Source organism: Miscanthus floridulus, chromosome 9 (assembly GCF_019320115.1).
Source record: "Miscanthus floridulus cultivar M001 chromosome 9, ASM1932011v1, whole genome shotgun sequence".
Lineage (NCBI taxonomy): Eukaryota > Viridiplantae > Streptophyta > Magnoliopsida > Poales > Poaceae > Miscanthus > Miscanthus floridulus.
Genome location: NC_089588.1, coordinates 79,453,311 through 79,480,998, shown reverse-complemented (window position 1 = coordinate 79,480,998; position 27,688 = coordinate 79,453,311). Strand labels below are relative to the sequence as shown.

Here is a 27,688-nt window from a genome sequence, read left to right as displayed (position 1 = left end):
TCTCCCCACCAATCTAACCGCGCCAAGAATCCGGAAAAATCTCCAGCTTTTTCGGTCTCCCGGGCCCCGTCCATTGCTGCGTCGGAGATGGTGAGTGCGTTCTTGCCCTCTCTCTCTCTCTATTGCGCGCGCCGGTTGGTATTCCCCCCTCCTCCGCGGAGATTTGTTTGGCGAGCGGGGTTCTTGATTCGATTTCCTGTTCTTGGCCTCTGACGACGACTGATCGGTTCTTGCTTTGTTTTCTGGGGGCGCAGTCGTCCGACATCCGGAAATGGTTCATGAAGACGCAGGACAAGAGCGCGGCGCCCTCCGGAGCCGCCGCGAAGCCCTCGGGGGCGGCGGCCGAGAAGAAGAAGCCCGTGCTCAGCATTCCCGAGAAGAAATCGGCGCCGCCCGCATTGGTAGGATGCTGCCCCCGTCGCTGTTGGTTCTGCCCTCTGTTTGTAACTGTTGACTTCTTATGGTTCCCTACTGGTCATGGGTGCTTTAGACGGGTTTGATCTGTTCAAACATAAGTAGTTGTGTGAATATGTGGTGCATGGTGTCGTGGAGTGGCTTAGTGGATTCAGTTTGGGTCAATGTGTTACTTGCAGCAACCCTAGGGTCATAGGGGATTTCCCTGTGGTAATCCGTAGTTCTTGTGCTCATTAAGGCTGTCACCCCTTTTTTTTGTCCATCAATGTTAAATAATGATGTTCTGGACGTTTACAGTCTTTCTGGTACCTGTAGATTTAGTTTGGACCTACTTGTTACTAGTTAGATTAGAATATTGATTAGGCTCTTGAGTTTCCTTCAGTATTTCATCTATGCTATCTACAATACAACATAATGTAACAAATGAGCTATTTATCCATAAATGTTCATTGTGTTGTAGCATCAACCTGGTTGGTTTGTTTGGTCAAAGCTAACAGCAGTTCTTGTCTAATTTTTCATTATGCTACAATATTTGATGCTGCCCAAGTTTCTGACATTACTAATGCTGTATCTTGGGTCAATCAGGCGTCCTGTGATCACGATCCTCCTGCTAGAAGGAAGACAAGCAAGTACTTTGGGTCAAAAGCAGAGAAGGACTCAGATGTTGAAATGGCAGACGCCTCTGCAGGAAAGAGTGCTGACAAGAGTGCGGCTAAAAGAAAACTTCAGAAATGCAACAATGAACTCAAGGAGGACAGCAAGCCTTTGCCAGCAAAGAAAATGTCTAAGGATGAAGAAGATGACGATGACGACTTTGTGGCAACTCCGAAGAAGAAAACTACAGTGAAGCCACCGCCTTCAAAAAAGGCTAAAGTTGAATCTAATGCTCAAGTTGATGATGCTGAGGATGAGGACAGGATGGATGAAGATGCCAAGACCCCCTCAAAAGGAGCTGGAAGAGGAAGGGGAAGGGGAGGAAGAGGAGGAGCAGGAGCTGCCCCTGGGGGCAGAGGTAGAGGAGGAGGAGGTGGGAGAGGTTTTATGAATTTTGGTGAGAGGAAAGATCCTCCTCACAAAGGAGAAAAGGTAACGCTAATATCATTGTCAAACTTTTGAAAAATTAAAAAACCCAATGCTGAACTGTCTATTCCATCTTCTACAATTGTAGGAGGTCCCAGAGGGTGCCCCTGACTGTTTATCTGGTCTGACATTTGTCATAAGTGGTACCCTTGACAGGTGCTTCAATTTTTATGTTTAATATTTTCCTCTTACTTTTCACCTTTTGTGGTGGCTTATGTTGGGTTTCAGCTCTAGCATTCCCTAACTTGCTTGTGACTAAAAGTCTTTGTTGTTGTTGATAATATTCAGTACGTAGTATATGTTTAATTATCATGCAATGACCAATGAGTTAGAAATCATCTTAAGTTTGTTTCTATGTGCAGTCTTGAACGTGAGGAAGCAACTGATCTAATTAAGCGTTATGGTGGCCGTGTGACTGGCTCCATTAGTAAAAAGACGGTATGTATATTAGTAGGGCACCTTTTTATGAGACTATTGTTGCCCTTTATGTAGTTAGTAATTTGCTGAGAGTGCTTGTTCACAGAGCTACTTACTGGCCGACGAAGACCTTGGTGGAGTTAAATCTAACAAAGCAAAAGATCTGGGGTATTACTTATTACTTACTATTTTTCATGAAACAATATGTTGCGTATTTGTTTTATTTTGTTATTTTTATACGTGCTTACACTTATTTGCAGTGTCCCATTCTTGACTGAAGATGGTTTATTTGATTTGATCCGAAAATCAAAACCTGCAAAGGCTCCTGTAGACAAACATCAAAGCAACAACAGTTCTGAAAAGCTTCAGAAATCACAGACAAAGGAGCTCTCCAGCTAAAGTTGAAAAACGAGGTAGACTGGAAGTGATTCTATAGTCGGATAGCATGTCGTGGGATCTTGCTTAGCATAACCTAATACGTACTTTTGTCATGCTCATAGTTGCTTGGATCTGATTATCTGAGACATGACTTTCCTGTTCATTGTGTCTTCTAACAACTTTATCATTGTGGATATTAACTTGATCCTGTTGTTATGCTTGCATCCTCTGGAGAATCAACTCACTGTCACTTATTTTTAGTTTCTGATTTTGCATTCTCATGTTAATATGTTTTTTTAGGGGAATACAGTAGGGGAAACCCCTACTGTGGTAGAAAATATATTAAAATATAGAAAAGTCAGCAAAGCTGTACAACAAACCCATCAAGGGCAAAACTAGAAAACTTTACAGCAGGCCTGTTTAGCCAGAGGGAGAGGCTGAGTCTAGGAATGGGCTTAAATCTGTATTGATGTAGCTTTACATTATGTACAACTCATGTTAATATGTATGTTTGATTTTCTTCAGCTGAAGCAAGTGCTGTGGGCAGAAGTATTGCTTCAAATAGTAATGCTGCAAGTGCCTCCACTGACAAACAAAAGCCCAAGAATGTTGACCGTGGTTCTATGCAATGGACAGAAAAATATCGGCCAAAAGTTCCAAATGACATAGTTGGCAATCAATCAATGGTGAGTAGTTCTGCTTTTGTTTACGTTAGTTAATTCATATATGTAGCGATACTTTATTATGAACTTCGTATATAGGTCAAACAACTTCATGATTGGTTGAAAAGTTGGGATGCACTATTCCTTCATTCTGGCCAAAAGGGTAAGGGAAAGAAACAAGCTGACAGTGCAGCCAAAAAGGCTGTGTTGCTGAGTGGACCTCCTGGTATTGGTAAGACTACAACTGCTAAAGTTGTTAGTCAGATGCTTGGATTGCAGGCCATTGAGGTATTTTTTTAAGTCTTTGCACTATTTATTCCTCATTTTACTTGGCAGGCCAGAATTCAAACAATACTTTTTGTGATAGGTAAATGCGAGTGATAGCCGTGGTAAGGCAGACTCCAAGATTGAGAAGGGTGTTGGGGGGAGTACATCAAATTCTATCAAAGAGCTTATCAGCAACGCGACTCTGAATTATGGTGACAATCGGTTGGTGTTGCAGCATGAGTCATGAACTTTTTTGACTTTGCATTGATTATTATATATTAAGTGGGCAACAATTCCACAGGTCAAAACATCCCAAAGCTGTACTAATCATGGATGAAGTTGACGGTATGTCTGCTGGAGATAGAGGTGGTGTTGCTGATCTTATTGCTAGCATCAAGATATCCAAGATCCCTATTATCTGCATTTGTAATGACCGTTATAGCCAGAAATTGAAGAGTCTTGTTAATTACTGCCTGATGCTCAACTTCAGAAAACCAACGAAACAACAGGTTATTTCTTGCCATGTTCAGTTCCAGTGAGGCAATGACCTTCAGAATTACTACTGTTCCCTTGAATTACAAGAACCCAGCACCACATTACTTACTTTTGTTGTATCTAGGCATGCACAATGTAGTTAGCCTGGTGCTATTACATGTTATGTAGGAAATGGATCTGTATTTGATGTGTTTCTGAGTCTAAAATGGACTGTTTGTAAACTAGGGTTGTGATGCTACTTACTGTGGACTCTGAACTTCTGAACATCGCTGTTTGCTTACACTTGTACCTAGTTGATAAAAAAACACCCTGACCATTGGCTGTCACAAGTTGCATAGAAACTAACAACTACAATGCTCTTTCTGTTGCAATTCTTCTCATCTTACATGATGTATACAGTTGCATGATTGTTAAGAAGAGAGAACTGTTATTTTTCTACCTGTGATGTGGATGTTCCTTTTCCTTTCTTGGTTCTAACTTATTTACTTGACAGATGGGTAAAAGATTGATGGAAATTGCCAAAAAGGAAGGCATTCAAGCTCAAGAGGTATGTCCTGTATGCTGTATCTTCCTGGACTCCAGTGCTTCTAAACTTACATGGAAACTTTGAGATATAAATTAGCAGAAACAGATTAGTAACAAAATAAAATTAGTGCTTGTAGTCTCTTGTATTTCTATATAGTCTTCTAACATTCTTTTCTCTTTCCGATTCTCTGTTATGTAGACTTCCCATGTTCTGTTACTAATATGTTTTTCTTCCTGTTATGCTAGAATGCAATGGAAGAGCTTGCTGAAAGAGTGCACGGAGATATTCGCATGGCACTCAACCATTTGCAGTATATGAGCCTCTCCCAATCAGTGGTCAAATACGATGATATAAGGGAGCGACTTAATAGCAGTTCAAAGGATGAAGATATTTCTCCTTTTACTGCTGTTGACAAGTATTGCCCTTTCTGTAGTATTTCTTCAATGTCAAATATCATCATTTATGCCTGCAGTCTTTATATTATTCATGGTTATTCATTGAACTTTCAGACTTTTTGGTTTCAATGGTGGGAGGTTAAGGATGGATGAGAGAATTGATTTTGGAATGAGCGATCCTGATTTAGTTCCCTTGATCATCCAGGTTTGGAATACTGATGGAAATCCTTTGTATAAATGTTAATACTTACGTTTCTCTATTGAGTTGTGACTACTAAAAATTTCTTTCCAATATACTGTGCACAAGCTATTTATTTTTACACTAACTGTAGTGTGTGTCACAGCTTTCTTTATTGCTTGAAAGCTGGGATGCTCGCATGTATAAGAAGTATAAATGTTAATTCTTACGTTTCTCTATTGAGTTGTGACTACTACAAATTTCTTTCCAATATACTGTGCACAAGCTATTTATTTTTATACTAGTGTAGTGTGTCTCACAGCTTTCTTTATTGCTTGAAAGCTGGGATGCTTGCATGTATAAGAATTAAATGGTGTCTTTTGTGAATCCTCAAGGGAATTTCGTCTTTTTGTTGCTATATATTTATGTTTGCCATATGAATGTGTATCATAATTGTTTAAACATGTGTCCTTTTGGACTTCTTTTGCTATTACCTTTTGTATTGCTGTGACTGTAGTCCAGTATTGTTGAATTCTACTCCATCCATTCCAAATTATAAGACGTTTTGGCTTTTCTAGATGCATTGATTTTACTATGTACCTAGACACTAAGTGTATATCTAGATGCATAGCAAAACCTATGTCTCTAGAAAAGCCAAAACGTCTTATAATTTGGAATGGAGGAGTATTTGTTTGAGTTCACCGTTACATGATATACATGGATCAACACATTCTCTTTTTTTCCCTGCTCCTGATCGCTGATGTCTTGGAAATCAAAGTTCCTGTGAAATTCACAGTTAAAAATGTGCCCCATTGTAGGAAAATTATATCAATTATCGGCCTAACACCATCGGGAAGGATGAAAGTGGAGTTAAAAGAATGAATGCTCTAGCCCGGGCTGCTGAATCTATAGCGGACGGTGATCTTGTTAATGTACAAATAAGAAGATATCGACAGTGGCAGTTGTCGCAAGCTGCTTGTTTTGCTTCATCTATAGTACCGTAAGTATTGATCAGGGTCATATAGTTTATTATATGTTGGCATTGGTATTACCTTATTTTGAATTTGCCAACCTGGTTTTCTAACCTTACACATTTTACAGTGCCGCTTGGATGCATGGGAAACAGAGAAATCCTTGAAGCAGTAATGTTCAAACCCTAACTGGCACTATATTTAGTACAGTATATTTTACTTTTGCTTATTGGCTAAATTAATTTGGGTAACAAATACATTTCAGGGTGAGCGGAATTTTAATAGGTTTGGTGGATGGTTGGGTAAGTACTCGACTACTAACAAAAACAGAAGGCTACTAGGAAGATGTCCACAGTCATATTCTTGCCTCCCAGCAAGCAAACTTGGACAGGTAGTTGCTTTACCATATCCTTGAGATCTATCTGTGCCTTCTTTGGTGGCTTGTGCTTTTATTGTCACATATCTGACTCATTATTGTGCCAGTATGGTATAGCGAAGCTACCTGTTTCCTTATCTGGCCATGTCCTGAATCTGCACTTGTTATATAACCTGAGCTATCTTTTCTGGTTTTATATATGGTTTTGAATGCTATTTTTCTTTGGGAAATATATGACTTACATTCCATAAGAGGAAAATGGTTTGACTAACCCAATTTATTGGAGCTAAATGATTGGTAGCCAATCCACACACTTTTGTGTCATTACTCTCTAAAGCGAAAAAAAGTTGTTTCATAGTACCATTTTGAGTGAAGAGGAATAACATAACTTGATATTTTTCTAAAGCTGGATTATTTCATACTGAATTTTGTTTCCATAAATTTTGGGGTTATGAGGAAAAATAATAGATACCCTGAACATCAGCCCAAGTGCCATGTTCAGGAGTGGTACTGGTACCCATCAGGATTGTGGTACAATGGTCTTACATTTTCTTGAACCTACAAAACTTAATCCTAAGCCTTTTTTTTACTAGTTTCTTAGCCCCAGAGATCTATTATAGTCAAAATACTACCTCAATATTCAGCAGCATGTATGATAAGGTCCTTGGTGGTACCTTCTACTTATGCTATATTGCTATGCCAGAACAATATTTATGCACTAATTTTTTTCATGGAATTTTGTAGGAACCAAATCTAAATTGCTCGACGTATCATGCTCCTTTTCTGATATAATTGGCTTGTAAATGGGTACCCATTACAGTGATCAGAATTGATAGCTAGCTACCAATTTTTAGTTGCTTGCTACCCATTAAAGCTAGCTGCCAACTCTTAAGTTGCTAGCAACCAATTCGTTAGTTAACATGCCTTGTTCAGATCTTGAAGATAAAATATTTTTCTATTCTGAACTAGAACTGAAGAAATTAGCCATTGGTTTGTGTACTTTTGGTGTGTCAGAACTGACAAATTTTGTGCATGTTTATTTTTTTCCTGTTGTTGTAACTTTGAATAGTTGAATGATGTCCAGACTTTTAAGTGATTGTTTATTGTGGGTCTTAAGTTTTATAATTCTTGAGAACTGCAGGGAGGCATTGAGGTTGGATTATCTTACTCTTATCTTGAGAGAGCTGACTGACCCACTGAAAAAAATGTTAAAGGTTGTTTTTTCATCTTTTACCTCATGAATGAGCTCCATCTTTCCATTTATCCATCATTGTTGGTCTCATGATGATAGTAATCCCCAGTGCTTTATTAGGTGTTTGGAATTGGTCCCAAACTTTTCTATTTTTCAGTAGTCTTGAAAATAGAGATGCCACACAACTGATGAATGATGAAATTAAATTTTGCTTCAAGAATTCCCACAGATGAAGAACTGCAAACGTAAGAAATTAAGACTGTAGAAGTAGTAGAGGATATTGGAAAGAAGTGCGTAGGTAGGCCTCAACGTGTTCATTGAGTAGCTTGAGGAAGTTTGCCATTGTGAGACGGTTAAGGCCACCCCTATACTCCTGGACCAGTCTACCAGTGCTAATACTTTTCCCCCACGTCTTTAAAGGAATCCTAACTTTGATGCCCCCACTATCTGTAAAAGAGACAAGCAACCCTGTCAAACTTTTTTTCCCACCAAGAAAAATGATAAGTTTCTATGCCAACATCTGCAGTCGTCCAAGCACCCTACCACATATCATCTGAACTCTGAAATGCATAGCTTAGAAGTTATTATTCTTTTTTTGTTCTTTTGTTCAGAAAATCTGTGTAACACCTGAAGTTCTGTGGCTGAATTGATTAGTAGCCTACCATAACATGGAGTTGCTGAATTGCTTAGTCAATAACTAGTATTTGTAGCTCTTATTTTATAATACATTAATATCAAATACAATTTCCCTTGTAGAAATATTTTATTTGAGCAATCTGCTGGAATTTTATATTTCAATTCATCCAGGATGAAGCTGTTCAAAAGGTGGTAGAGTTTATGGATACATACTCTTTAAGCCAGGAAGACTTTGACACGATTGTGGAAGTATCCAAATTTAAGGTTGGTAATTTCCTAGAATCAGTTTGATGTTTGTTCTGTCTAATGTCATGTTCACTTGATCATCCTTGAATGGTCACAGATAATTTTTGCATTTGCATTTGTGTTTGCGTTGAGAATTTTCATTTTGGCAGGTAATTTTGCATGGTCCATTGTGTGAATGGCTTTTATCATTCTTAATAGTTTTGAGTAGTGTGTTCAGGCAGTAGCCTGTTCAGCACTTCAGCTATTGTGTTCATCCTGTGCATTTTTCTTGCATTGTCGCCACGTCATGTCAACCGTTAAATGTGTAATGGGTACATATCTTAGAAATCTGCAATCATGTGATTTATGGATATTGGATACAAAACTATAGTGACTTTGAAATACAACAAATATGTTACAGAACTTGTAGATAAATGCATTTATCGAATTAACATGTTGGAAGCATTTATGCAGTATTGTCCCTAGCTGAGTAAAACTTGTTTTTCATAGTTTACCTTTGTCTTCATTCTCTGTCATTGTGGATCTGAATAAATTTTATTTTATAATGTAGGGTCATCCAAGTCCTATGGATGGGATTCAACCTGCTGTTAAAAGTGCCTTGACAAAGGCATACAAACAAGGAAGTAGTTCTCGTGTTGTTCGAACAGCAGATCTAATAAATATTCCAGGCATGAAAAAGCCTTTAAAGAAACGAGTGGCGGCAATCTTGGAGCCAGTAGAAGAGAGCCTGCCTGAAGAAAATGGACTAGCATCAGCTGAAGATGACGAAGATGATTCTTCTGATACTGAAAATAATGGTGCGTGTCCCTTTCGCATATAAGTGATATAACAAACAGAAAAAAATCAGGTAGATGCCTGTTTGTTTGACTAATGTGTCAGGCATTTGGATAAAATGGATCTGTTTTGAGGCAACTTTGTGGTGCCACACTGTCTTCATCTAATGCAATTGTGAAATTACTCATTTTTTATGGAGATTTGTAGCATCATTCAAGTAAATACAAATTGAGATCATAGAAACATGAACTTGTGATATAGCTACACCTAACTATAGACTGGTTAATAAATAATATGTGTACTTCTGACGTTAAGACACCATGCTAACATATGGTATAGGCGCATAGCCAGTTTTATTGGAAGTTTTTAGTCAGTTGGATGCTATTGGAAGCTGCATCCATTAGCACAGTTGGTAAAGCGTTTTTAGTCTGTTGGATGCTATTGGAAGTTGCATCCAAAATGAAATATTCTTTTCATATGACTTTCTTTCTAATCACTCTTTTTTTCTTCCTTCAGATGAACTTGCTCCTGCCGACTCTACACCGAAGCTGGACCTGCAAAGTGACAAGAAGAAAGGTTCTCATACTTGTTGGGCATTTGCTACGAGCCTATCCATCCCTCTGAATTCGCTGCGCCTAACTTTTTTTTGGCAATTCATCTGCTTCCAGGAATTCAAGTCCAGCTTGACCTGAAGAGCAATGGGAATGGCCCCGGTGGGAAGAAGGCGCTTGCCGCCAGGTCAAGAGCGGCTGGGTCAGGTGGGAAGGCCGCCGCGGGAGGCTCAGCTGGGAAGAGGAAGAGGTAACTGAGACATTCGCCGCCCACAGTTTTGGCCGGCGACTAGTTTGGACGGATCCCTTGGTAAATAAGGAGCAGGGCGAGGTTCAGAGTTTTGCTTGTACATACGCTCATCCAATGGCACCTGTAGGCACTAGGCTACTGTACCTGCTCCCATCCATGTTTTCTCCAAGGGCCGTCCATCTCTCGTTACCAAAATTTGTTTGCATTTAGGCAGTTAGGCTACTTACCAGGCTGACAAGCGAGAGTTTGATGTGGTATATGTTTGGTTTGTGAATTTGTCAATACTCAATACCACGGGGCCGTTGGCTTTATCTCGGTATGATGTGCTTCTTCGTATTGTCTTGTGCCTTTGCACAGCATCTTTTTTACAGTTTGGGTTTGGATCAGGTAGATGAATAAACGCATGACACGAAAATGAATAAACGCAAGTTGGTAGACATAGTTTTGATGTATGAAGTGAAGTACCGAGGTATTAGGCACGGAAGGGGAGAGCAATCCAGCTAAAGTGGGAATACGGAGTACCTAGTTCATTACTTGTTATTGTGAAAGGAGAAACAAGATTGCTTCGTGGTGGTTTGCTTAGGAGTAAAATATGTAGACAGTCGTCTAACTTGGCTCCAGATGTCATCCATATCTTACTTTCAAAAATGCACATTTAGGTCCAAAATGTCGGACAAATGACCGTAACTTGAGTTCATCCGCTTGCGTGGCAAATTGATTGTACCATGGCTCGTCACCAAAATGCGGTGCTAACATGTTGATCTTGTCTATAAATATGCATTTTAAAAGTCTGTTCGCTTGCTCGTATACGATCGTGGATTATAAGCTGAAACAATATTTTTCTCACACCAAACTAGCCAGCAGTAAAGATCCTTGTCTTTCTCTCATGAACCCTAGCTATCCATGTCCTTATCTTCTTTCTTCGTACTCAAATGTTGGTAAAGATCCTCGTACGCTCTACCCTTTACCACACTTACAGCTCGCTTTGCAGTCTTCTTTGCCACCTTGTACTTCTCTATGTTATCCACACTCATGTCATGGTACAAGCGTCTATAGCATTCTTTCTTCTCCTTAATAGCCCTTTGAACTTCCTCGTTCCACCACTAAGTATCTTTAGCCTCGCCTCCATTTCCTTTGGTTACTCCACACACCTCAGAGGCCACCTTCCGAATGTTGGTTGCCATCTTCTCCCACATGTTGTTTATGTCTTCTTCTTCCTTTCAAGAGCCCTTTTTGATAACCCTTTCCCTGAATACCTCTGACATCTCTCCTTTCAGTTTCCACCATTTTGTTCTTTAAATCTTAACTTGTTTATCCCTACGGGCACGCACCTAAAAACGAAAGTCTATCACCAAAAGCTTATGTTGAAAAACAACACACTCCCCTGGTATCACCTTGCAACCCAAGCATGCTCGTTTGTCCTTTCTTCTTGCAAGGACAAAGTCAATCTAGCTAGAGTGTTGTCCGCTACTGAAGGTCATTAGATGAGATTCTCTCTTTCTAAAGAAAGTGTTGGCTATCATCAGGTCAAAAGCTACCGCGAAGTCCAGAACTTCCTCCCCCTCTTGATTCCTACTACCATACCCAAAACCTCTATAAACTGCCTCGAAACCTACGCTTGTAGTACCTACATGTCCATTAAGATCTCCTATAAAAAGCTTCTCACTACTAGGTATAGCTCTAATAAGGTCATTTAAGTCTTCCTAGAACTGTCTATTAGCACTCTCGTTGAGGCCTACTTGGGGCGCATACGTACTAATTACGTTCAAGACCATATCACCAACCACAAGCTTGACTAAGATAATCCTATCTCCTTGCCTTCTCACTCCCACCACACCATTCTTGAGGCTCTTATCAATCAAAACTCCTACTCCATTTCTATTCGCGACTGTCCCTGTGTACCAAAGCTTGAAATCTGTATTGTCCACCTCATTCGCCTTCTGACCCTTCGATTTAGTCTCTTGAACGCATAATATATTTACACGCCTCCAGTCGTGGTATCAACTAATTCTCTTAACTTACCTATAAGCGACCCTACATTCCAACTACCTAAGCGGATTCTAGTTGGTTCGACTAGCTTCCTTACCCTTCACACCCGTCGACTCAGATGTGAAGACCCTTGCTCATTTTTCACTACACCCGGGCGCCGATGTAGCGCACCACTAAGGAAGCGACGACCCGATCCTTACTCACTTGACACCATGCCTAGATCGCGACACGACGCGTCACCAAGGGGGCAAAAATAAAAATATAAAAATAAGGGAAAATTAGATTGGTACCACCAAAGTTTAGAAAAATAGCATTGAAAGATCCAGCTTTAGAAAAATAGCATCAAAAGATCACTCTGTTACCTATTTCTACCATTTCTGTTAACTCTCTGTTAACTAGAGCTGAGAAACAGTTGGACAGCAATACTGGTGCCCCTCCAGGTTCCATTTCAACAAATCTTAAGCCCCCATTTAACAGCACTATAACAGGATATAAAATGACATGAAACATAATATTTTGAGAGGATATAGCACATCTTCTCAGCAAGATATATAGCACAACTTTCAGCATGTCATTTGTTCACACAAAAGACCACTGTCATTCTGCTAGTTCACACAAATTTCAGTACTACATTAGTCATTAATCTACTCAATGATAAGCCTACGATTAATTCCTCCTAGTGAGATTACTCGCATTCTGCTAGTTGTTACTTCTGGGCTGGTTGGAGAAAAAGAAGCCATCCTTCTAGTGGTTACCCCTGGGCTAGTTGGAGAAAGAGAAACCATCCTTCTAGTGGTTACCCCTGGGCTTGAATGAGGCATTGGGGATGGTTCAACAATTGTTTTGGATGGCTCGACATCAGTTGAGGTGGCTTCAACTGCTGTAGATTTGCTTTTCCTGTGAGGGACAAGCATCAATTATGGATGACTCAATATTGCAGCATGTACAAGAAACAAAAAATATTCCATTACCTTGTTTTTTTTCCTTTTTTTGGGTGAGGTGGTGGAAGCTCTTGTTCTAATTCAGGTTGAGTAGCATTACAACCCTTCTCTATATGTCCAAACTAAAAGCACCTTTTTGCATTGATATGGTCCTCTTTTTCCTGGCTCTCCACTAGCCTTGATTCTCTTCTTTCTTGGTCTACGAGCAACCCTTTGTAGCGGTGGAGGAATCATTTCTAACCCAGGATCGACCTTTGGCCATTTATACTTGTCATTCATCAGAGTGATATGAAACTGATAAGCCATCTTGAATCTCTCTACTGAATAGTAGTCATGCACAAAGTCCTAAATATTTAGTTGTCTCACCTTCCCGAACAAGTATATAGCATGGGTGCATGGTTTTTCTGACACCTCCCATTGTCCACATCCACATTCTCTTTTACTAAGGTCAACGCCATACCTCCAAGTCTTTCCTTCCTTTGTTGTACCTGATATTTCTCCTGACATAGGGCCACTTTTCGTGAAATCATAGTGCAACCCTCGGCTCTTCATGTTCAACTCATGTATCACACTTGGGAGGATACGTCCTTGAATTCTATTAGCTATATCTTGCCTTGTGTAGATCTTTTCCATGATCTTCTCTCTAATCTTATCCATCAGATCAACAACTGGAAGGTCTTTGTAATCCTTAATCCAATTATTAAAGCTTTCCGCTATATTATTGTTAACATAATCAACTTTGCATTCTTTGGAGAATTTAGATCTGCTCCATATCAGCTTGTGATGCTTGTCTAAAAAGGGGATTACTTTAGGATAGCTAGTTACAATTTTTTTCCATCAATGCATCATGTCGACGAGATGTACATGCCCATGCACAAGGCCACATGTATTTCAGCACCTCGCCCTTGAACTTTTTTCTAAAATTTGCCATTAGGTGTCTAAAACATTCACAGTGCTCTGCATCATCTTTGAAGACTTTATTTACAGCATATGCTAATCCCTTACAAGCATCAATGTGGATTGTCAAACCTGGAGGGTGCCAATTGCTTTCTTCAAGTTGGCCATGAACCATGCCCAATTGGCATTTATTTCCTTTCCAAAAATTTCCATATGCAACTGGATACATCCAGTTGTGTCCATCAATTGCGGTTGCTGCAGCTAACTATCCATTATACTTTCCTGTCAAGTGAGTAGAATCAACACCAAGATACGGTCTGCACCCATACAAAAAGCCATCAACACATGCTTTGATGCACACAAACATCCTTGAAAAATGCATTTGGCCTTTGATCTTCTTGCAATCAATCTCAACAATGCTTCCTGGGCAAGTTTCTTCTAGTGCAGCTTTGAATCTCCACAACATTGTGAAGCTCTCCTCCCAAGTACCATGAATAGTATCCATTGCTGACTTCTTCCTGGACCACACTTTAAAATAGGACAACTCAATGTTGTAATGTTTCTCCAATCTTTTTTGCAGCTTCTTTGCACTAAGAGTGGGATCCTCTTTAATAACATCTTTCACTCTTTGAGATATCCAAGCTGTGTAAGCCTGATGTCCCTTCATCCTTGCTGAACTCAAACAAGTGTGATCATCCAATTTAGAGAGTTTGACCACCTGCAAAGTTGAAAATAATAAGAGTCACCATCTAGGTTGCAAAATTGAAAAATAATAGAATCTACAATGAATAAGCTATAAAGAAAGAATAACAACCATAAATGTGTTGCCACCATGAAGCTTCTTTGCAAAAACTCTCCAATCACAATTTTGATCTGCACACTTTGCCCTATACCTAGAAGTGTCACTATGTTCAACTCTAGTCTCAAACTCATTTTTTATGGCGTATGTCCTCATACTTAAGATGAACTCATCCTTGTCTCCAAATTTGTCTCCTTCCTTAATAATTGGATTCTCTATGTCATATGTTGTGTGAGGCACAACCTAATCATCTACCATAGCAGCCTCATCATCAGGAACACACTCAATATCAAAGTTTGGGATAGGCCTTGGCCTCTTCCTTGTTTGCACCTCCACTTCAATATTTTCTAATGGTTGTTCATCATTAATGGTGTCATCAACATTTCTGAAATACCTCCACTCTTCATCTACTCTAGTTGGCTCATCTCCATGAGGATCGCACCCAATAGTCATGAAGTGTTCCTTCTCTTCCTCTTTAGCCATTGGTGGACCAGTTGTTGTTTCTCCATATTGTGGTTCTTCTGCCCATTCAAATTCCCCAACTTTCATCTCCTCAACGACACTCGCTGCAGTAGGCATGTGTTCACCATCCATGTTATAAATGCAACAGGCATGTCCTCGCTAACCATGTTCAATGCGGTAGGCTTCTCATCCCCTTCCTCATGTCTTCCTACTATCATTAGGAACTTCACCAGTTGAGATGCCCTTAGCAAATCAAGAAGCTGACCATCTGAAGTTAATTTGCATGTCATAGTTTGCCCTGTTAGAACCCCAAAATTTGCCTTTTGATTGTTGTCCCATGTAAAATATGGAGCGATATCCTTCTCCAGATCGATGACTGCATACTCTTCTGAATCAACAATCCAGCTTAATGTCCTACCCTGATTATACACTTTTTTACCATCTCTAATGCTGAAGTACGCATTGACATGGACCTCTACTCTACAAGCATTATGTGGATCAATCCTGCAATATGCAAATCACAAGCATGTGGAACATAGGAACAAGGGAAATTGATAGCAATTTCAGGTCCTCACCAATTCATCTGACACAGCCATGTGCACACACAAATACCAGCAAAATACCTACACACTCAAAGAACGTAAAGAAGGTGAGAGAAGATTACCCTTCTGGAACTTCGGCAAGATCCACGCCTGCTTAAATCTCTGACCTCTCGAATCAGCCCTACAAAATCCCAAGAAACTAGGGTTCATTCTCAAGAAACGATAGCTCAAGGAGATGGAAACAAGAGATAAAGAGGAGTGGTGGAGGCGTGCACCATGGATGAGAGGCCCGAGGAGCTACAGTTCCAGCCGAGGAGACGCGCCGCCAGGAGGTCTGCCGCCGGCCGCCCGGTGTTCAAAACTCTTTTTTTTTTATTCCTATTACTTTAACGGAGAGTTAACAGAAATGGTAGAAATAGGTAATAGAGTGATCTTTCGATGCTATTTTTCTAGAGCTTGATTTTTCGATGCTACTTTTCTAAACATTGGATCTTTTAATGGTACCAATCCAATTTTCCATGAAAATAATGAAGTGCGCCTGCAATAGAGCTCCGCTTTTGTTGAGCACGAAGCTATCCATCCTCCCAGCCACTCAGCTACTCGACATTCCACACTTGACACTCCACGGCCGGCGCGCCCTTTTCCCCCTTCCGCGGCTCATCCAAGGACGCGCGCCGTGTCGCGTCCGCCGATGACGAGGGCCCACCTGCCGGCAGCGGCGGGGGCGGCGCAGCGGCGGCCGACGGTGGCGCTGCTGCTGGGCCTGGCGCTCGCCTTCTGCCTCGCCGTCCTCTCCATCCAGTCCTCCTTCGCCGCCCCAGGTACGTACGGCGCCCCTTCCGCCCCGCATTCCCAAATCCTACCTAGCTCATCTCATCGGGCTGACGCGTTCGCCCTTGCTCTCCCGCAGGGGCGCCGGGCAGGAGGCTGGATCTGGACGCCGACGACGTGCGCGAGCTCGCGGGGTTCCAGTCCCGCGTCCAGCAGTGCGTGGTGCGTCTCCTCAATCGCCTCGTGCTTGCGCACGGAACCGCAATTTGTTTTCTCATTCCTTTTCCTTCAAACTTCAACAGTGACAAAACCCATTTGCTTCACATTTATGCTGCAATGCTATAAGCTAATGTTACAATGACGGCTTGCGAGTGATGCACTGATGCTGTAACTACGAAGGAATTTAGTCCAGTAACACATAGGTTCTTCCGAAGTTACAGCAGTTTCTCAACCGTTGATTCACGCTACTCATAGAAGCTATTATTGTTTCATGTGGTGTAGAGGGATTGTTCATTTCCCTTTATCTTTCTGTGATAAGTGCAGAGTATATTGTTTCAAAAAAAAAGTGCAGAGTATATTCCTTGATTATGGCTATGGGTAATTGGGAAGTCACGTTTTCTAACTGTTGCTGCAAGGTCCATATGGATAGTCCCTTGGATTTTGGTATCTCTGATAGGCAGCTGTTCATTGCTGAAAACTTTTGTGCCCATTGTTATCTGTGGTAGGCTGTTGTCCATTTCCTGATATTTGTTTAATATGTGTCCCCACATGAGTACAGAGGCAAAATAGTCATCCATTGCAACCACGTTGAGCTCATTTTAAACCTTCTCAAGACATAAAAGTCTTGCGACTATATGCAACATTTCCTCAGCTTGGCAGTCCAAAGCTTGCTTGCTTATTTTTCTTCTGTTCTTTGATCATCTTCTGCCTTGCTTCTAAAGTCTCGTCTTTATTTAGGCTAGCAGAGGATTTGGTCTCACAGCAGATATTATTGATCATTGCAAGCTGGTCCTTAAATTTCCTGAAGGAACCAACAGCACCTGGGTCGGTATTCCTCCCATTTTTATGGCCAACAGCTGCTATTCCTCGCCCAGAATCATGAGTTAAAGATTCATCTGTGATGACATTTCTTGAACTTTTTGCAGTATAACACCCAGTTCAAGATTTTTGAACCTCTAGAATACAAATATGATGTCTGCGAAACTATCCTATTGTGGGAACAGGTTAGGACATTCTTCTAGACTAACATGTTTACTCTTGTTACTTGTATGCTTGTGATAATACTAATATGATCGCAGTACCGCAACATGACAACTGTATTGACAAGGGAATACTTGGATGTGAGGCCTGACGGATGGTTGGATTATGCGGCTAAAAGGATTGCACAGCTGTAAGCTTAGGATTTTTTTGTCATCTTTTCTTTTAAAGTGAAATCAATCTCTGCATTGGTAATAATTCTTTTGATTTCAAAATGTGCAGTGGTGCTGATAAATGCTACAATCGTACTCTCTGTGATGAGCTTCTTAGCATTTTACTGCCTGCTAAACCCCCTTTCCATCCACGCCAGTTCGCAACATGTGCAGTTGTTGGTAACTCAGGAGATCTCTTGAAAACAGAGTTTGGACAAGAGATTGATGCACATGACGCAGTGTTTCGGGACAATGAGGCACCTGTCAATAAGGTAAACATGTTGCATTATTATCAATTCAAATCTATCTAAACAGAAGTTTTGCAAACGAGCCTGTTTTAGGTGTACCGTTCTTGGCCTCTAGTTGCCCAGATCTCATGATTCATATATTACTTTTCTTTCTTATATTTCTTGAGCTTAGCACCTCACTTTCTTAGCTGTGCTGACAAATTTATTTTCTCTTGAGCATCAATATGGAATAGCCATTGGTTACTGATATTATTTATGTTTTCATCCGTAGAAATATGCCAAACATGTTGGATTGAAAAGGGACTTTCGACTGGTTGTCCGGGGTGCTGCTCGAAATATGGCACCAATACTGAAGGGCTCCTGTAATGCTGTAATCCTGATTTCTTCCAATTTACTATTTGTCCCTTCTATATAATATGCTGCAGTCCTTATTTATATGATATATGTTACTCGTTTGTGGTAACAAACAAATGCAAACTTGCTATCCTTTTTACAAGTTCAATTTATGGGTCTGAAGTTGTTATCAAATAGAGTTTAGACATGTGGTAAATATTTCTGTTATGGCATGTGAGGGCTGCTTTTGAAACAAGATGTGACTGTCTTGCTTTCCCTTGCAGCTGATGAGGCACTTATCATTAAAAGTTTGACGCACAAAGAAATCAATGCGGTGATAAAGGTAACAGATCTGCATATTGTTTCATTGAGCTGAGTTTGTGATATAAACTAATTTTACTTAAGTGTTATGACTCATGGAAGGTCATGCTCACTTATATTGAACATGGGTTACTTGCAGGAACTTCCAAATCCTGTCTACCTTTTTCAAGGTATAGTTTTAAGAAGAGGTGCTAAAGGAACTGGCATGAAGTCCATAGAACTGGCCCTTTCCATGTGTGATATTGTTGACATGTATGGTTTTACAGTTGATCCTGGGTACACAGAATGGTGAGTTAACGAATGGCTACAATACTGAGTATTTCACCATTAACATGGCAGCTGGCTACAATACTGAGACTTGAAAGGATGGAATATACCCAAAGACTTAGCCTTAGATAGGAGTGCTTGGAAGACAGCTATTCACGTGCCTGAACCTTGATTGCTTCTGATGGGTTTCAACTCTAGCCTACCCCAACTTGTTTGGGACTTAAAGGCTTTGTTGTTGTTGTTTGTTGTTGTTGTATATATTCTTCTCACTCCATATTATTTCAGGACACGGTATTTCACAGGCCCTAGGAAAGGACATAATCCACTGCAAGGCCGAGCTTATTATCAACTTCTGGAATGCCTTGGGGTAAGCCTCAACCATGTTATCATTATGTTCTATCTGCATAGATTTATTCTGACCTATGTGATAATTACCATGTGTAGGTCATTCGTATCCATTCTCCCATGAGAGCACAAAGGGTGGAAGATTGGTCAGACATACCAAGCAAAGAAGAGATCAGAAGAGCACAAACTGCAGCTTTTCATCTAAAAAAACATGAAACTGGCCAGTCGGCTGAACTGGGGCCATTTAGTAATTGCAAGGTGTGGGGAACAGTTGACCCTGACTATGGACCGGTATCAGGTACTTCAGATATGAGTGAGACACGCAAGAATTCAAACTACAGCAAGTGGGAGTTGCTTCCACTTGAGAAGCTGAGAAGAGAAGCTCAGGAATACCATATCCAAATGGGTGGCGTGTCTATATATAAGATGGATGGAAACAAGTTGGATGATCTTGTCTGTGTGAGGCACCAACGTTCATCAAGTTAAGACCGTGGCTGACTAAGCTTGACCAAAGATAGTGTTTTGACACTTGATTGGTTGCATGGTGGTTCTGAAAGGACGCTAGACAACAAGATTCCAAACATCCGATGAAACTGCATGCGTTGCTGTATCCACTTGTAAAATTACATGAGGCATCGGGTTCAGAGCGCGGCAGTCCTACCTGGAATAGAGAATTCTTTTATTGGTTGTTTAGGTACTTCTAGCCTTCTAGGAACAGCTACTTAAGCTGTCTAAGGGCTTGTTATGTGGACACCACATGACTTGGTTTTCACTTTTTGACACAGCTGCAACTAAATGCTAAAGGGCCTTGCCTTTTCTGAATTATGAGGTGCATTTTGTCACCGATCCAGCAGTCTCGATTCCAAATTTGTGACGTTCGTTGTTAACTGACTCTCATCTGACTGTCCCAGTTGAGTTCATTACCAGAATTATGTGTGAATCTTGTAAACTGATTGAGGACGTCTGCAACAACTGCCCTTTTAGCTGCCTGTTACCCAGTAGCCCAGATATATAATTTCCAATTCACAACCTTTTTCCTTTTTTTTATCAAAAGTCAGTAGCCCAGATGTATAATTTCTAATTCACAGCCTTTTTATTTTTTATCAAAAGTCTCGGACCAATACTGGCTTTGTCTGGCCAATTTATAAATTGGAAAAAAAACAAGGACAAAATTGGATGACCAATACTGGCTTTGTCTGGCCGATTTATAAATTGAAAACAAAACAAGGACGAAACTGGATTGGAGTTGTCCATTGCAATGTAAATAAATTGGGTTCTATTTCCACCCCTCTTTGTACAGAATGACTGGTACGCAACAGTTATTGTTGTCACCTAAAAACAGAGGTTCATAAACTATAATGCTCCATCCAACTTAAGGTTGTTCATAAACCATGATGGTCCATACAACTTTAGGTAGACACACCATCCTGGTTCAAGCAACATAATATAATGAACAAATAAATAAACCTAGAGGTTCACACAAGTTGAACGCGAGCTATTGAACTGCCGAGTCATGATCTCATTCTGCAGCATCTTGTAGTACTGCTGTTGCAGCTCAGACATGCCGCTAGTGTCCTTAGTCATGATTCTCTCTTCTTCTAACATGATCCTCAAATCTACCTCTTTGCTCTTCAAATCCAATTCTTTCCTCTTTATCTCAAGATTCCTCACCTCATTAGCAGCCCTGGCTTGTTCCAGCGTGACCTTCTGTTGTTCTAGCGCAACCCTCTGTTGTTCTAGCGCAACCTTCTTTTGTTCCAGTGCATACTTCTGTTCTAGCGCAACCTTCTGTTGTTCTAACGCAACCTTCTGCTGTTCCAGCGCATGTTTATGTCTCTCATGTTTGTCTCTCTTGCCATTGTTGATCTGTCTCTCCGCATCAGCTTGTTCGTCTCTGTCTGTCTCAGCATGTTCATCTCCCTGGCCATTGTTGAGCTCTCTCCCCTCATCAGCCACTTTCCTCTTCCCCCAGAGATCATCTGACGCCTCCAGGTAATACAAACCAGCTCCACCTTGCTGTAAATTCTCTTTCTCCTTGTTCACATCCACTGGCTGTATCAACACCTCACGCTCATGAGCCGCAGCCTCTAAACTGTCGTCGAGAGCGCATGGCGGAGCAGACGAGCTCGGGCTCGAACAGGGAGTCGTCTTCTGTTTCTTCTGAGACGAGGAGGCCACCACCACCTGGTTCTGGGAACACGACGACGACCGGTTGATCCACGCCAGCTTCTGCGACGAGATCTGCGACGACCTCTCGATCCACTTCTGGTGCGACCTCAGGAGGTTCCAGCAGTGCAGGAACTGGAACGACTTGTTGTTCTTGTCTTCAGACTTGAAGAGAGCCAGCGCCTGCACCACCTGCAAATACAACAGTGAAAGAAAAAACGTCACACCAGCATTCCAGACTGACTGCACAGTGCACACGACAGTGAAAAGAAATGTGACAACCAAGAACACCACGACAGATCGAGCAGCGTTACCGTGTCCTGAGGCGTGAGCGAGTTGTCGTCCTGGCCGTCGACGACGTCGGCGACGCAGCGGTCGAAGCGCTTGACGCTGTCCTGGATGGTGGACCAGCGGTGGAGGAGCGAGTTCTCGCTGCGCTCCGACTCGAAGTCCCTGCGCGCGTGGAAGTAGTCGTGCATCCGCTTCCAGTAGGGCGCGCGCTCGCCACCGTGGGCCGGCCCGTCCGAGCTCACGTTGAGCCACGCCAGCACCAGCATCTCGTCCTCCTTGTCGCTGAAGTTCTTGGTCCGCTTCTGGTTCGGCCGCACCGCGCGGGCGGCGGCCGGTAGCGCCTCGGCCGGCGAGCGCTGCTGTTGCTGCTCCAAGACTGAAGGTTCATCGCCGCCGATGTGCGCAGAGGCAGAGGGCAGGCCGGTGACGTAATTCCCGTTCCCGTCCATCGTTCCTCTATCGATTCAGTAAACCGACGCAGTCAGATTAACATCGACACATGCACATCATGTTGTTGAATTGAAGACATGTGAAGAAAAAGAAAGAGGAATGCTGGTTTAATACTGCTGCTGCACAGGATGAATACTGGGTTTCGATTTTGGTAATTTACTTTTTTTTTTTCAATTACCTTGGCCTCACGCCGGTGGGGTGGGGCGGAGGCGGCGGGGTGCGGCGGTCGGGCGGACGCCGTCACGTCTTGGCGCCCTGCAAGCCGGAGGACGGGGCGCCGCGGGAGGATTTGGGAGGGAGCGGGCGCGGGAGCGGGAGGAGAGGCGATTTGGGAGGGGCGCGGGGGCGTGAGATTGGGGGTCGCCACAAGCAGCGAGGTTCCGCCTAGGGCTCGGTAAAGATGAGGACGAAGCCGGAGCGGGGGGGCTTTCTTTGGTGGGTGGGGGGAGACCTGGGAGAGGGCTTTCTAGGATCGATCCCTAATTATAGCTAGACAGATCGGAGACGGGGTGCTCGTTTGGCGTGTCGCACTGTCGATTATCCTTACAAAAAAATGGGAAGTAAACAGTGAATGTAGCACACATTTTTTTTTTCTACTAAATCTCGTCACACACGTCCGCCCTACTGAATCTCGCCACGATCGAGATGGAACGTTTTGTGCGCCGCACTGGAGTTTCGCTAAACTTATCACACAAGTTTAAGAGATATGGACTCAAAATAGGTTCATGTATACATAGGCACGAGGCGTCGAAAGATGCATATTTTGTGTACAGAAAAAGTCATCGATTCACCCACACAACCACCAAGAAATCGTGCCACGTTATAACAACTGTATATAACAGCAGCAAACTTTGCTGTTCCAATCATATTTATAACTGATCCGCGTACTATGAAGATGACATCTCCGTTATTTATACCGGTAAACATCTGCCCTCATAAGAATTTTTTTTACAAAGAGACGAAAGAAAACAGAAGATGAAATCGGACTCTTTCCCTAGGCCACACGCACCACCACCATTTTATGGAGCCAAGACATCAAATCGCCATTCCAGTTTTCCCTGCAGCCGTTTATGCAGTGGTCGAGAAAAAATGGCAGCATCGTGTTATTGCACTTCTGCTCCGACGCCAGACTCACAACCTGGAATTTGCACTATTGGAATCTGTTAGTTTGATCCAACCGAGGCTCTAGGACAAGATCTATGTGGTACCTTTGAAGATGAAGAATCGGCATGTGTAAGCCTTCTTTCTGAGACCCTTACTTGTCCTAATTTGATCCAGATGTCGCAACACAAGGGGCGGGGGCATTGCTAGCACTGGTACTCGTAGTGGTAGTAGTAGTACCAACAGCAGCAGAAGCAGAGCTGGTCTCTGTAGTCCTTTCATTGCTTGATTCTGTGGCGGGAGGAACTTCGGAAGTGGATGCTGTCGGGCCATCACCTGTTCTGCTATTTCCTCTAGTTTCCAGACGCTCCATCATCCGTGACACGGACGCAATTCCAGCATTAACCTCTCTTCTCACTTCAGAACCAAGATCCGCCACGGACGAATTACGTGAAAAGAGTCTCTCCTTCCACCCTCGAGTACTCTTTGTAATAGATTCTTTGTACCTGTGTCATACAAAAGTATTGCAAAGCTTTAGGATAAAAATTCATTATGCTAGAAGGCTCAAGGCAAAAAATATATTGACAAAATTACAAACTATCCATACTTCATAGAGACAGCATTTAAGCGAGACTTCAGGGAGTCTGAGAAAGACTGAATATCCGATGGTCCAGCCCTGTCTGGAGTTGACTGTCCAGTGGAGTGCCTCCTGATGCGTCATAGTGTCATTTAGTTAGATAACCACAAAAAACTAACATGAGAAAACAGTATCTGAATATATACTAAGTACCTGTTAAAAAACCGAGGACTCGATACAGGAGTGCTATTTCCAGAAGAAACGACAGCATCCTGTTCAGCATCGTAGGTAAGCATCCCGGGACTTTGGTTTCCTGCATCTCCAACGCGAATAGCTCGTGGAGATGACTCACTAGCTCTAGGGGTGGCCGGATTTGAATCATTTTCTCCCTCCACATGGGCAGAAGATGAAGAAATTGTGCCAGAAGAAGGTGAATTTGGATGTGTAGAGAAAACTAGGAACTGTGGACGACCATGAGAGCCAGATCGTCCCCTGTGCCCCTCCCTTCTTCCAAGATGGTGTGCCCTTCCCATTGCAGCAGCAGCAGCTAGATGCTGTAGTATGCGCTCTTCAAGCTCAGCATCATTACCAACAGGCAGCTGCACAAGCATATCAAGGTAATCAGGAAAGACTTAAAAATGACACTTAATAACCAGCAAGTTAGAAGAAATGTATCATGAAGTGGTTTTGTAACACATACATGCTGCAGCTCAAAATCCCCAAGAGCAGGATGATGAAATATAGTTGTGTTTCGAGTTTGATTGGTTCTTATATTCCTCTCACGCTCTACTGCCTCGAGCAGCTCCTGACTGAGATATCAGTAAAACTAGAATTAGCCAGGAAGTAGCTACTTATTAGTCTAAGAGGATCAAAATGGTAAGCATAGTATTTGCACAGCCAAGAACTTGCCTGGTAGGATCCTTCATACTAATAGGCTGCCAACACATTGGGCACTGTGAACTTCTCTGACACCTATACAAAGTCCCATCAAGCATTAGCATGAAGCAAATTGAACAGGAACCAAATATAAAAATAGTCCGGGTCTACTAACCATTCTGCATGCATGGTTAAAATTCAGTGCCTTTTGCACATATAAAATATTTTTACAAGATGGGAAAGAGTGGAATCTGATTTATACCAATAGCATATGACTAGCAACATTGATAGAACCAGACAGAAAAATAAGGAGAGCACGGCAACTACAACTAATATGATAATTGAAAGGTCAAGCATTTTGATTACAACTGTCCATAAAGCCAGCATGGAAAGTGTTTGTTGAGCATATGAAGTTATCACTAAATTTTGTCAGTAACAAAACAGTACAGTTCAATAATAGCCCATCCCAAGTCGAGAAAGCTGTATACTATAGAGATGACAAACAACAAATTCAGGGACAATTTCCATGTGCAAAACCCACCTGTGTTACAGGCTAAGTAAAGGCAACAGATATGGTCAACTAAACCACACAAGTACCTAAGGCACGGAGATTTCAATGTTCTAAAATGTGCCCTTAGTGATAACCACTAACTTATGCACCAAGATGAATTACTGATGGAACTAGGTACTGTTCACGTGCAAGGTGGGAATAATATAAAAAACTGTAACATGTAGGATGCATATATTAGAGCTAGTAACATACCATTCAAGAATGCATTGGAGATGGAACTCATGTTTGCAGCCAGTCAACTAGAAAACAAAGCAAGAGAAAGATTTGGTTACAAAAATAACCCCTATATGCAAAATAGCTCAACTAACAAAATGGCAACTTACTGCAGAAGGGTCACTCTCACAGAAAGCCTCAAGACAAATGCTGCATGCATCATCACATGCGTCCTGAATGCCACCCTCCACAAAGGCTGCAGCAGATGTCAAACTCTCCATCTTAGCTTTCTCATCAGTTTCAGATGCCATTGCAATGGAATCACAGCCCTGAAACCAAACAGGAAAAAAAAAGGAGTTCAGAATCAAGAATTTAATTCTCCATAGCAAAAATATTGAGCTGCTGAATTGAGAGGAAAAACAAATATGTTCAGCTATGTATTAGTATTTATTACAAGATCAAATTCCTAACAGTATTCAGAAAGTTTTGACATATGGAAGTTATCTTATACATCTTTTATTGAACAGTCCAGCCGAGACACTAATCACACTAGATGAGGGAACACGATACTAGGAAAATTATCAATATAAAACAACGCTCGGTAGGAAAACAACAAGATCCACTTGGCAGGATAGGAGCATCTTATCTTTCATTTTACATTCTAATCCAACAAGTTCTACATAATAACATCAACAAAGCCACATATTTATGCAAGCAATGCTCTAGAAAAGCATTAGCAACCTCTAAAAAATGCACAACTTTTTAGTAAATCACAATCTAATCATTGGAGCAGCACAAAAACAGAAGGAAAAGTTAATGGCACACAGAATTATCTGTCTCAGCCAAGACATGGGCTCAGCATAAGTACTCCATAAAACTAGCAAACACATGAAACCTAATTTCAGAAATCAAAACTTTAGGTGCAAAACAAAAGATCACTGATTGTCACTGGTACTGATATCTCCCTTGCTATCAAATCATTAGACCTTCCACAAATTGGAACAAATGCATCTCAAGTTTCAAGGTGTAACAGGCAATAGAAGAATAGCGACACCAACTTCTTCAATTTCCCGGTATGCATATTTGTGAATTTTGCCGAACACATCAGGGCTCTATTCCATACATCACACTCTCCTTAAAACAGCCCCAAGCATAGAGTCACACTCCTAACCACACATATCACTTAAAAGTGAGTCCATTTCCGATCATGTAGCAATACCCAGTTACAGCGGTACAGCCACGGCACACTCTGGTGCCAAGGCCCATTTCTGGATCAGCAACGGGCTAAGTGAGCCAGACTTGACACAGCGGAATACTCCACATTCTCTCACCTCGGTCAAACTGGACTCAAAACCCCAAAGACATCAACTGTCAAATTTCTTCAGCACAAAACATCCTCAATCCCACAGAGGTCCTCACACAAATCCCCGCCTTAAGTATGGCGAAATGGCGAAACCAATGAATCCCCCCATAAAAAAGGTTTTCCCCAAAGCAGAAGAGGAACACCAAAAACAAGGCTACCGTATGGAGCTAATCTCCGAAATCACTCTGAATTCCCGCGTCCAGAACCCCAAATTCCCACCACACAACCCCCGCCCCCCCACCCCCCCCCCCACCCCCACCCCAACCAGCTCACCGCGACGACGACGACCGCCCCCCTAATCGCCCAGGACGAGCAGGCACAGGCACCTACCACACGGACCCGAATTCTCCGCGAAGCAAACCCCAGACGATCCGCTTTCCCGAAACAAACCCAACCGCAATTGGAACGGCCCGAACCCTCGAATCGCCGCAGCAGCAGGACCCGACCGGCCACGCCGCGGTCAGAGAGGTGAGGAGGGAGGCACGCGGGGGGGATCTGGCCTTACCAGGCACCGCCGGGCCGCCGGCGACTCGGCGCACCCCCCCGATCCGGCTCGGATTCGATGCGTGTGGCGTGGGGGAGCACGAAACCCTAGCCCTCTCTCTTCCCCCTCACTCTCTCTCTCTCCTCCTCTCGCTCTGTGATTGTGATGAGGTGTAGACGGAAGACGGGGGACGGCCGATCGGGAAAGGCAGACGGAGAGACGAAAAGGGGTGAGACGAGCCACTCGGCCCCCACCGGCCGCTCGTGGGCCCCGCCGCCCCCCTCTCTCTCTTTGTCCACCACCACCGCACTCCTCCGTCCACCACGCTGCCTCACGCGCTCACCCCATCTCCACTCACACCGACGCGTGGGTCTAGAAACTGATTCGGCCCACACGTCGGTGGGTTACGACTCGACAAGCCGTGGCCGTGCCTGGTTCCGTGGGGGGGTAGTTGGTGCGGGGCCACCGCTGGGTCTGCTAGGACACGGCGGTGCGGCAGGCGGGCCGGTCGGCCTCCGTCCAAG

At 42.5% G+C, this 27,688-nt stretch overlaps 4 protein-coding genes and 1 pseudogene across 9 annotated transcripts; 2 read left to right on the top strand and 3 right to left on the bottom strand.

Moving 5' to 3' along the window:
* Window positions 1-65: 65 nt before the first annotated feature.
* LOC136483835 (replication factor C subunit 1-like) lies at window positions 66-10,122 on the top strand. Its single transcript, XM_066480997.1, is given in 25 exon segments — window positions 66-90; window positions 255-401; window positions 1,000-1,500; window positions 1,583-1,650; window positions 1,857-1,932; window positions 2,018-2,079; window positions 2,172-2,295; window positions 2,297-2,324; window positions 2,815-2,975; window positions 3,051-3,239; window positions 3,319-3,440; window positions 3,520-3,727; window positions 4,207-4,260; window positions 4,485-4,654; window positions 4,749-4,839; window positions 5,631-5,812; window positions 5,914-5,929; window positions 5,931-5,954; window positions 6,049-6,123; window positions 6,125-6,174; window positions 7,301-7,373; window positions 8,159-8,251; window positions 8,784-9,030; window positions 9,524-9,583; window positions 9,676-10,122. Coding segments are annotated over 25 exon segments (2,961 nt in total). The 5' UTR covers window positions 66-87; the 3' UTR covers window positions 9,813-10,122.
* A 4,555-nt stretch (window positions 10,123-14,677) lies between these two features.
* Window positions 14,678-15,492, bottom strand: LOC136480139 (uncharacterized; annotated as a pseudogene).
* Window positions 15,493-15,636: 144 nt separating this feature from the next.
* On the top strand, window positions 15,637-20,161 carry LOC136482227 (sialyltransferase-like protein 5). Of its 3 annotated transcripts, none has more exons than XM_066479459.1 (12): window positions 15,637-15,770; window positions 15,972-16,259; window positions 16,349-16,431; window positions 17,167-17,253; window positions 17,355-17,432; window positions 17,508-17,599; window positions 17,689-17,890; window positions 18,138-18,228; window positions 18,484-18,542; window positions 18,660-18,808; window positions 19,073-19,154; window positions 19,232-20,161. In XM_066479459.1, exons 2-12 carry the CDS (start codon window positions 16,130-16,132, stop codon window positions 19,616-19,618), a joined length of 1,440 nt encoding a protein of 479 aa, XP_066335556.1. In that variant the 5' UTR covers window positions 15,637-15,770; window positions 15,972-16,129; the 3' UTR covers window positions 19,619-20,161. The 3 variants fall into 3 exon arrangements, with proteins under 3 accessions (XP_066335556.1, XP_066335555.1, XP_066335554.1); XM_066479458.1 differs by having other exon boundaries at window positions 15,640-15,857; XM_066479457.1 differs by having other exon boundaries at window positions 15,640-16,259.
* A 238-nt stretch (window positions 20,162-20,399) lies between these two features.
* LOC136482226 (glutathione S-transferase T3-like) lies at window positions 20,400-22,626 on the bottom strand. Its single transcript, XM_066479456.1, has 3 exons — window positions 22,218-22,626; window positions 21,613-22,045; window positions 20,400-21,490 (listed from the first exon to the last, which is right to left on the bottom strand). The coding sequence occupies exons 2-3, from the start codon at window positions 22,036-22,038 to the stop codon at window positions 20,600-20,602; spliced, it is 1,317 nt and encodes a 438-aa protein (XP_066335553.1). The 5' UTR covers window positions 22,039-22,045; window positions 22,218-22,626; the 3' UTR covers window positions 20,400-20,599.
* A 342-nt stretch (window positions 22,627-22,968) lies between these two features.
* LOC136483834 (E3 ubiquitin-protein ligase RHF2A-like) lies at window positions 22,969-27,380 on the bottom strand. Of its 4 annotated transcripts, none has more exons than XR_010765680.1 (9): window positions 27,186-27,379; window positions 25,488-25,646; window positions 25,357-25,403; window positions 24,623-24,689; window positions 24,418-24,522; window positions 23,931-24,316; window positions 23,748-23,849; window positions 23,248-23,646; window positions 22,969-23,189 (listed from the first exon to the last, which is right to left on the bottom strand). XR_010765680.1 is itself a non-coding variant. In XM_066480996.1 (9 exons), the coding sequence occupies exons 2-8, from the start codon at window positions 25,626-25,628 to the stop codon at window positions 23,304-23,306; spliced, it is 1,191 nt and encodes a 396-aa protein (XP_066337093.1). In that variant the 5' UTR covers window positions 25,629-25,646; window positions 27,186-27,380; the 3' UTR covers window positions 22,969-23,189; window positions 23,299-23,303. The 4 variants fall into 4 exon arrangements, 2 of the variants coding, with proteins under 2 accessions (XP_066337093.1, XP_066337092.1); XR_010765679.1 differs by having other exon boundaries at window positions 22,969-23,177; window positions 27,186-27,378; XM_066480996.1 differs by having other exon boundaries at window positions 23,299-23,646; window positions 27,186-27,380.
* Between the last annotated feature and the right edge of the window lie 308 nt (window positions 27,381-27,688).

Coding starts and splice junctions, on each gene's coding strand:
- LOC136482227 (XM_066479459.1), top strand. CDS start 16,130: ATGACGAGGGCCCACCTGCCGGCAGCGGCGGGGGCGGCGCAGCGGCGG. Junction 17,600..17,688: donor GCTAAAAGGATTGCACAGCT/GTAAGCTTAGGA, acceptor CAAAATGTGCAG/TGGTGCTGATAAATGCTACA. Junction 17,891..18,137: donor ATGAGGCACCTGTCAATAAG/GTAAACATGTTG, acceptor TTTCATCCGTAG/AAATATGCCAAACATGTTGG.
- LOC136482226 (XM_066479456.1), bottom strand. CDS start 22,038: ATGGACGGGAACGGGAATTACGTCACCGGCCTGCCCTCTGCCTCTGCG. Junction 21,491..21,612: donor CGCTCACGCCTCAGGACACG/GTAACGCTGCTC, acceptor TTGTATTTGCAG/GTGGTGCAGGCGCTGGCTCT.
- LOC136483834 (XM_066480996.1), bottom strand. CDS start 25,628: ATGGCATCTGAAACTGATGAGAAAGCTAAGATGGAGAGTTTGACATCT. Junction 25,404..25,487: donor GTGAGAGTGACCCTTCTGCA/GTAAGTTGCCAT, acceptor TTTGTTTTCTAG/TTGACTGGCTGCAAACATGA. Junction 23,850..23,930: donor AGTCCTCGGTTTTTTAACAG/GTACTTAGTATA, acceptor ATGACGCATCAG/GAGGCACTCCACTGGACAGT.